The sequence below is a fragment of the Arachis stenosperma genome, chromosome 10 (genome assembly GCF_014773155.1).
Source record: "Arachis stenosperma cultivar V10309 chromosome 10, arast.V10309.gnm1.PFL2, whole genome shotgun sequence".
In the NCBI taxonomy this organism is placed as follows: Eukaryota; Viridiplantae; Streptophyta; class Magnoliopsida; order Fabales; family Fabaceae; genus Arachis; species Arachis stenosperma.
This window is the reverse complement of record NC_080386.1, coordinates 6,469,262-6,478,987: the sequence shown is the minus strand read 5'-3', so window position 1 is coordinate 6,478,987 and position 9,726 is coordinate 6,469,262. Positions and strand designations below refer to the sequence as shown.

The 9,726-nt window shown below is 34.4% G+C and overlaps 1 protein-coding gene across 1 annotated transcript; it reads right to left on the bottom strand.

Annotated features, from left to right (window-relative positions):
* Positions 1-3,644: 3,644 nt before the first annotated feature.
* On the bottom strand, positions 3,645-5,653 carry LOC130956656 (protein FAR-RED IMPAIRED RESPONSE 1-like). The gene is made up of 5 exons (XM_057883677.1): positions 5,196-5,653; positions 5,068-5,111; positions 4,708-4,974; positions 4,568-4,626; positions 3,645-4,472 (listed from the first exon to the last, which is right to left on the bottom strand). Exons 1-5 carry the CDS (start codon positions 5,651-5,653, stop codon positions 3,645-3,647), a joined length of 1,656 nt encoding a protein of 551 aa, XP_057739660.1.
* Positions 5,654-9,726: the final 4,073 nt, after the last annotated feature.

Genomic DNA, 9,726 nt, shown 5'->3' with positions numbered 1-9,726 from the left:
AAACGTGACTTCCACGCGCTTCATTATAAAAAAATTCCTTCTTCTTCAAAACTCACAAAACCGATCTTTCTCTTCGAATCTCTCTCAAAATCACTCAAATTTCAGTCACGTTCTCTGCGAAAACCACTATTGCAGAAGAATAGCGAGAAGATTTGGCAACGAACAACCACAAAAGAACAAAAACAGCAACAGAGACTACCAAAGGTATGAGAAAACTACTGTTCACTTTCTCTCGAATCTCTCAAAATCACTCAAATTTCAGTCACGTTCTCTGCGAAAACCATATTGCAGAAGAATAGCGAGAAGATTTGGCAACGAACAACCACAAAAGAACAAAAACAGCAACAGAGACTACCAAAGGTATGAGAAAACTACTGTTCACTTGAAATCTTGCAATGTCGCATTTCTCCTAGTTGCATTTTAGGTTTACTGGATTGATTTTCTTCGTTTAGAAGATCCAACTATTTTGAATGCATTTTTACAGTATAACTAGGGATTGGAATGAAATTTGTTGTTATTTTCAATCAATTTAGTGGATATTGTAACTAGGGCTTTGAAGTTGCTTGTTACTCTGTTCAGTACTTCTTTTGCATGGAGAAATACTATTCTTTAGCAACAGTGTTGTTCTAATATCACCCGGGAAAAAAAACTTGGTTTTGTTCCATCTTTCATATTATTACCCTTTATTATAGTCTTAGACAAGGGCATGCAAATTTCAAGGATCCTCTTGGCATAGTTGGATGACAAGAATTTTCTAGGACATACTTTTGAGCAATATCAACATTCTTGTTCTTATTTATCCCTTTTCATTTCAATTTTTTTCCTTTTAGGGGTGTTGGGAGCAATCAACATAGAAAATGAAATATTCAATGTTTTTTAATATATACTCAAAAATATATTTCTTCAGTACCAAAATAATTTAGTTTTGAGTAAACTGATATATGGAAAATTAATCAAAAGTTCTTTGACATTTATGCAAAATGAATAAAATTTTGAAAAAATATGGTATCCCCAATCTTTTTGACAAGTAGCAATACTACGATTTATTCACCAAATGAATGTTGTTCGGTTCGGTTACCTCCTTTTACTTTGTTCAGGGTTTAAAATTATTGTGATACTATTATCAGTGTATTGAGTGAAGTATTGACCAATTTTTTTCATTACAGCAAAACAGAAATAAAATAATGGTGACAAAGGCAATAGCAATAGTGTTCAAGAATATGAGTCAGGAAAAGAAAGATATAGTTGAAGAAATGAGATTTGGTACCCTGGCACATGTCCTGGAAATAAACGTCTCTCACGCCCTCTTATGAGAATTGATTGATTGTTATGAAGAGTATCATGGATGCCTGAAAATTCTCCATGGAAAAATATACATAACACCTGGCAAGGTAGCAGCTGCGTTGGGGATAAGCCACGGCGCTAATACACTTTCCACTTCTTTCTTATTTTCGGTTCATTGCTCCTTATAATTTTGGTTTATTGCTCTCTTTAATTTTGGTTTATCACTAACTTTAATTTTGGTTCATTGGTATATAAAAAATGAAACTGAACTTTTTTGGCTCATTTGTTGCTATTAAAATATTATAGAAAATTGTTTTCCTAAAAATTTGACAAAGTCTGTCCTAAATATGAGTGTTGAAGGGGAGGAGAACCGGCAAAAATTCCACAGGACTTTTGTCGTCTTTGTACAGAAGTACTTCTTGCTGCGGACGACGGTAAGCATGGCCTCCGCGGTCCATAAGCCGCCTATCTTTTGTGTAGACAACATCCAACAGTGGGATTGAGCAAGTCATGTGCTCAGCTTCTTGAGGAATGGAATTGAAAACAAGAGAAAGGGGGAAGAAACAGTCCGTTGAGGGCTGTGTTTTTGTTTTGATGCTAATATACTTCCATGAAACCAAGTTCCCTCGCTTGGATGGACTTGATGCTCCCCCGGCACCGTGGGTGGCCTATTGGACAAAGAAGATGATGCTCGACCAGATTTCTGAGGAAGCAACGGACACAATGATAATGTGTTGATTTGAATCATTGTGCATGCAGAAATATTTTTCTTGATAATTGAATGTTTATCACGTATTATTCATCACATGAATTGCGTTCGGTTCAGTGTTTGTGGTCATTTTGATTCACTTGATTGTTTTTGTATTTTCTCATTTCAGATGCTTTTAAAATACTCTGCTAACTAAATAATTTTTTGTTTTAGGGACTTCTGTATAGAAAGCAAATAAAGGTAAAAAAACAAAAAGAAATAAGGTGCAAAACAAAACAACTTTTTTGAAGGGGAAAGAGAAAAGAAAAAGGGAGAAAGAAGAAAAAAAGTTGTTGTTATGGATTTTTCTTCGGAAGAGGAATCTTTTTTGGAATCAAAATCAGAATCCGAATTTGACAATATAGCGCTAGTAGAAAGAACAAGACAAAAGAGGCTCCTGAAAAAAGAAAAAATTGTTCCGACGGATTCAGAAATATCAAGTGAATGTCAAAACTAGTGCAGTTTGACTAGTTCTAATTAACAATATTTTGTTTAACTTATTTAAAAAAGCAGACACTGCTTCTTTTGAATGTATATATGTCAACATTAATGTAAATGTTAATATTAATGTATAGATCTTATGTTAATGTATATAATGATTCAAGATGGATTACTCCTTGTCTTGTTATATAACTGTTGGAACTGCCTGGTTGCTGTTTTTTTGCAGGTTCACAGTGAATGAAATTAGGATGTTTACCAAAAAATTAAGAACCTCAAAAACACAATGAACCGAAATTAATACACCTGGTGAACCGAAAAAGTGCATATCTCAACATAACATAGATCTAATTTTAAAAGAGTGTTACTATCAGAACCCTGAACCTTAAAACCAGAACCCTGAACCCATAAACCTTAAATCCCTAAAATCCTAAACCCGAACCCTGAACTCTGAACCCGAACCCTGAACACTGAATTCGAACCCTGAACACTGAACCCTGAACTCTGAACCCAAACCCTGAACACTGAATTCGAACCCTGAACACTGAACCCTGAACCTTGAATGCTAAACTGTGAATCTTACCGTAAACCCTAAACCCCTAAAACCCTGAATCCTAAACCCTAGACCCCTGCACTCTAAACCCTCAACCATGAACACGGTGAACCGAAATTAATACACGGGGCGAACCGAAAGTTTGAAACACACTGAACCCCTGTACACTGAACCCTGAACCCATGAACCCTAAAACCCTAAACCCTAAAACCCTAAACCCTAAACCTTAAAGCCTAAACCCTAAACCCTGAACTCTGAACTCTGAACCATGAACCAAAAAACAAATTCTAATTATTCAACTTAGAAATTAATACACTAGACGAATAAAAAAACTGCATATATCAATATAGAATTTCACAAAAAAAGTGACTATTCATTAAAGACTATCAATATTTAGAAATTAAACCTGCTATAACCATAGTGAACCAAAATTTTCTCATGGGTGAACAAAAATTTACATTAATAAAAACTAAAACTTGTACAATCCTCTCTTGGATAATTCATATCTGGTGTATTATAAATAGTGGAGCTTGACTGAATCGATGATCCGGAGTCTAAAAGGTTCAAGTAAAAAAGACATAATTATGTATTAGCAAAATGAACATTTCAATTTTTAACTAATCAAAAGTAAGTCAATTTTACCTCGCTTGGAGCTGTCTTTTTCTTTTTCTTCATAGCATTTGAGATCTTTTTTTCCAGGTTTGATCCAAGTCTGTTCTTGGGCCGACCTCTTGTTTTGACACGTGGTGGGCTTTGAATGTCATTCACATTGCTTAATGTTGCTTCTTCGTGGGTTAACAAACTTTTTCCTTTACTTCTCTCTTGATATTCTTCCATCTCTGCCATGACCTTGTCAAATGCTCGATGTAAAATTCCGATCAACTCTTCAGATTCAGATGCAAATTCACATATATTGTGTGACCGAAACACTAATTCATCAAATCTCTTACTTCTTGGCTCCAGTAGAGGTTCATCTTGGTTGCTCTTGATGTGTGTATGCCTCCTCTTTATGTTCTTGCTCCAGCATTCTAATATGTATTTCAGTGCCACATTATCCACTCGCTCAAAGCTTAGAACACTTAGGAAATGGTAGCACAATATGCTCCTAGACTCAAAAAGCAAGCAATGGCACTTTACATCTCGTGATACTGCGTCATAGGTGACGATAAACTTGTTGAATGTGGAGTTGAAAACCTGCTCTATGACTTCATATGATGTGAAACCTAGGGTGGAATGCATTGATCTTTTGATACAATTCACTTTACCTCTAAATTGAGCTTGCACTTCCCTAAACTTCTCATGGGTATATACACGCTGAAACTGTGCCTCATTGCTGATTTTGTTGTGCATGGTATCACGGTATGAAAATTTGCAGCATTGAATTCTCTCTCTGCTTGCTCTCTGCTTGCTAGGCAATTGTCGAATTGCTTCACGAATTATCTCAAGGAGCTATTCCGTATGATGAACTTGTTGAAAAATGAATGCATACTCTCGCTCCTTTGCGTGCTTCTCATCGCGGCCAAAAAATGGTGATCCAAGTAAACTGGAATCCATATATGGCGATTCTCATACAGCTTTGCAAACCAAACTGAAACTATAAGGTCTGGTGAACCGAAAACAATGCATGCTTTTGGGAAAAAAAATATATGAGCATAAAAATAATTCGAATTGAAATCTCAATTACCTAAAAGCCACTTGTTGCCTCCGAGATCATGCTTTGTGAGGAAATCATTCCAGTTTCTGTCAAATTCGTCTTTTGTGTACGAGTTCCAAACAACATGGCTCATCTTTTGTTCAATATCAATGTGTCCCTTGTAGCCATTTAGTTTGCTTGGGATCTTCTTCATGATGTGCCAGATACACCAGCGGTGAATTGTTGTTGGCATGCATAGCTCAATTGCCCTTTGAATTGATGCGCATTGATTGGTAAGAATACCTTTTGGTGCCTTCCCTCCCATGCAACATAGCCAACACTCAAATAGCTATTTGAATGATTGGATGTCCTCATTTTTTATCAGCGCGCATCTAAGAAGTGTCGACTGACCGTGTTGATTCACGCCAACAAAAGAACCTAAAACCAAATTGTACCTGCATAAATAACAACCACAAGTTGGTGAACCGAAATATATACACTCACTGAACATCAAAAAAATGTTAGAATGAACTGAATACCTGTTTGTATTATAGGTGGTGTCAAATGAAACCACGTCTCCGAAATAATCAAATACAGCCCTGCTTCTTGCATCAGCCCAGAATGCATGTTTAATGCAGTGATCACTTTCAAGGTTGAGCTCAAAGAAGAAATTTTGGTTCTTCTCTTTCATTATAACTAGGTACTTCCCAAATTCTTTGGCATCGTCTTCTTCGTAAATATTCTGTACTTTCCTTGTGATGTAATTTCTTACGTCTTTTTCTATAAAACCTAGTTCACAGTGGCTGCCAGCTGCTGCCACAAATGATTGGTAAGTTTTGCTCGGTCTGATTCTGACTTCCTCGTGGGTTTCAATGGTGCGATGCATGAACATGCTAAGCTCCCTTTGTTGTTTGAGCATCTCAGCCTGGTCTGGACAACAAAGATGTGAGTGATTCAAAACAACTTTGAAAATTGTCCAAAGACCAACATCTTTCATTATGTGTACATAAATTCTGGCCGGACAATTTAACCCAGCTGAAGGGTTTGTCTTCAAAGTTGGAGATATCTTTGATTTCTACCTCCCCTCTCTAGAGCATACAATTAGTTGATTCTTAATCTTGTCTCCGTCCCGAGTCGTGTTCCTAATTTTGGTAGAAAAACCGGCAAGTTTGAAATAATGTTTGTAGAACTTTCTAACTTCTTCTAGTATCTTGAAAATCATTCCCACCTTTGGGACACATTTTTCAACCACAAACAGCTGGTCTGCATGGTGAACCGAAGTCTTAATTATGGTGCCGAAATCTTAATTACGGTGAAATAATTATATAGTGATTGGAGAAGAAAACAGAACATATTGGTCTAATTTTTGTTAGACTCATTTATACGTACCGAACTGAAAACATGAACGTGATGAACCACCTCTTTAGTACTTATCAAACCGAAAAGTTACTCAAATTTACTCAGAGTTACTCACAGTTACTAACACTCACAATTACTCACAGTTACATATTATCAATTCAATTGAATTCAATTCAGATGTAGATCATCTCAGTCCATTCAATTCACTTTAAATAAAATTTGCAATTTCATTCCATTAAATTCGATTCAGAATTCAATAATCCAAACCTCATCAAATTGATGCGTTTCAGAAGAATCATCCAAATCGCAGTCATTCAACTGATTTGAAGTTGATTCATTCATTGTTTCAATTCGAAAGTGCAGATCGAAGAAGAAAACAAAGAAGAAGATGAACGACGAAGCTAATTGTGTTGAATCAATCCAGATCCATAATGCAGAGAAGAAAAATGCGAAAGAGGAGAACAACGATTTTAATTAGGTTAAAGAAGAAGAAGAAAAAGAAGAAGAAGAATGTGAAGAAGAACGCGAAAGAGGTTTACGTTGTATGAGAAGGTTTACGTTGAGAAACGTTGATAAAGCAAAATAAGGATTCGTTATATAAGTTATAAGTGGCGCGTGTAAAACAAACGGGGTGTGGGACATGGAGTAAAAATTACATGGATATCATCAATGTAATTTTTACAAGGATGTAAAACTTTTTCCTAAAAGAAAAATAATTAAGATAGCAACTTCAAAAATATTTTAGTTATGTTATTTTTTAATATCTTTATATTTTTATTTATCTATCTATTAAATGTTTACTTTTTGTTTTTCTTAATGTCACTTAAGTTCTGTTTATTTTCATATATTATACATGTTTATTTATTTTAGCATAAATGTTTACTTATTCATATAAAATATAAAGTAACAACGTGGATGTGTTTACTTTTTCATATAAAGTATTTTAGTATAACAATGTGATACAAGAGGTAAAAAAAAATTAGTAAGAATAGGAGAGCATTTGAAAAAACAAAATTAACCTCCAAAATAGAAGAGATTTTTTGGATAGTCTATTAAGCATAGTTATCAAAATCAAACTAATAATTAATTTAATTAAAATATTAAATGATTAAATTACTAATTTAATTTAATAGTTGAATTACTGATTAAATCAATAATTCAATTATAATTAAGTAATTATATAAAATTATATTTTATTATTTTTATAATAAATATTTTTTAAATTTTATTTTTTGTTTTAAATTAATTATTGTTAGATTTTAATAACTTATTAATTCGTTTATATCTATTACATGCTTCAAGTATTTATCCAAAAAAATTATATAATCATAGAAAAAAAGGTTATAATTAAATATTAATAAAAGATATTTGACCTTTTTAAATTTGTAAATATTTAATAAAATTTAATATTTATTTTAATAATGATGTATAATTAAAAAATTCTAACCTTGAGAAAAAAACGAATAGGAAAACAAAATTAAAATTAAGTTTAACGAATATAAAATAATTTAATTAAAAAGGATATATATATTGGGAATAATACACCATTCTCCCTTGAGAAAATACCTTTTACAGAGAAATAAAATAGACACAATCACAACACAAAAATTTAACGTGGAAACTCCAATTACCGGAGAAAAAACTACGACCGTTGTCAAATGACAACCAGAAAATATCACTATGTGAAAATTGTTACAACACATAGACTTCTTTCTCTCTAACCCTGGCACCCCAGTACACCCACACTCTCTCAAAGCAAATATCTAACTACACCTCACAACACTCTCTAATCAAAGAGTATAGAGGAAAAGAAAAATCAGATACAAGCTTAAAGTGTTTCTGACTGGTGCAAAAATAAATGGAAAACTTAGCCTCATATTTATAGCTTAGGCCACCCACTCCATTTGCTATCCTAAGCAATGTGGGACTAATTCAACCAAATCCTAACATTCTCCACCTTGATTGAAATAGTCACACATCTTCAGCTTCCATTGTCAACACCGACAATTCTTTGCTGCCATTGTCTATACCGACAATCATAGTTCAGAGAACTATCATACTCCACCATGAAAGTATACTCACTTGGAATTAGACCACTCCAAGCATTTCACCTTGGTACAGATCGAAACCTTGCTGAAAATTCATGGTGCAACTTCCAAATTGGCTTTTCCTAGAAGTTCTTCAGCCATCGACCTAACTCCGCCACACACCTTACATCTCAACGCCAACCAATGCCCGTGTGCAATTGTGGACCTGATTGCCACAGCTTATCCTTATCCATGGCAGTGTGGTAATACCATGAGGATACTTCTTGTCTTCTAGAGAACATCATCTTCTCTCATAGAGAGAGCAACCAGAGATCTTCTCCTTCAACACCTTGTGCAAACCTGATTGTATCAACACATCATTGACTTGCATTTGCCACAAGCCAAAATTGATTCTTCCATCAAATTTCTCTATTTCAAGCTTCACAGCACTTGAATATCCTGACATTGTTGCAACCGTATACTGGAATAGTATAACTCAACTGTAGACCGTGCACTAGGAAGGGTCCCCAGGAAAAAGAGGTGGGTCACAATGGACACACTTAAATACCAAGTCTTTTCTTAGTCAGAACCTTTCCAAACTACACTCTCACAGTGTCACACTGCCTTCTAGCAACAACAACAGCAACCAAAGATCAACCTCAAGCCACAGGACAAAATTTTTTTCTGATGTGGAAGGTCAGACTAGGCTGCAACCACAGAGCATACTAAGAATAAATCCCACCGAACCGAAGCTCTGATACCACTTGTTGGGAATAATACACCATTCCCCCTTGAGAAAATACCTTTCACAGAGAAATAAAATAGACACACTCACAACACAAGAATTTAACGTGAAAACTCTAATTACCGGAGAAAAAACCACGACCGTTGTCAAATGACAACCAGAGAATATCACTATGTGAAAATTGTTACAACACATAGACTTCTTTTTCTCTAACACCAGCACCCCATTACACCCACACTCTCTCAAAGCAAATATCTAACTACACCTCACAATACTCTCTAATCAAAGAGTATAGAGGAAAAGAAAAATCAGATACAAGCTTAAAGTGTTTCTGACTGGTGTAAAAACAAATGGAGAACTTAGCCTCATATTTATAACCTAGGCCACACACTCCATTTGCTATCCTAAGTAATGTGGGACTAATTCAACCAAATCCTAAAAATATAATATATACAATAATTAACATATAAGTTTATAAGATGTAGCCTTGCCTAGTGGCAAAGTTACCTGAGCTAAGTCTCTTGAGCCTCACATCCCAAATTTAAACTAAGTTACAGTCAGTTTTTGAATTTATTTCATAGCTCCTTGAAGTCTTTATGTCAATCAAAAGTGTTCATAATGCTTGAAGTGGAAAGGAGAATAATTTAATAATATATTTTATTTTATTTTTTTTATCGTTGATAACTAAATAATAAATTCTAATAGTTTTTTAGTATTAAAATTACATGCAAGACGATAGTTGCCCTGTATTCAACTATGATCTTTACATCACGGCGACATGCGTATAAGAAGCAACTACATGTTGGGAGTAGTGTAGTTGGGACTAACTACTGCTTCGTTTAAGAGCAACCAAATTTAATAATAAATTTTAGAGATAAGTATTATTTTGATCCCTAACGTTTAGAGTCAGAATCGAAATTATCTCTAACGTAATTTTTT

Coding starts and splice junctions, on each gene's coding strand:
- LOC130956656 (XM_057883677.1), bottom strand. CDS start 5,653: ATGAAAGATGTTGGTCTTTGGACAATTTTCAAAGTTGTTTTGAATCAC. Junction 4,627..4,707: donor AGGCAACAAGTGGCTTTTAG/GTAATTGAGATT, acceptor TCGGTTCACCAG/ACCTTATAGTTTCAGTTTGG. Junction 4,473..4,567: donor ATCGCCATATATGGATTCCA/GTTTACTTGGAT, acceptor CATACGGAATAG/CTCCTTGAGATAATTCGTGA.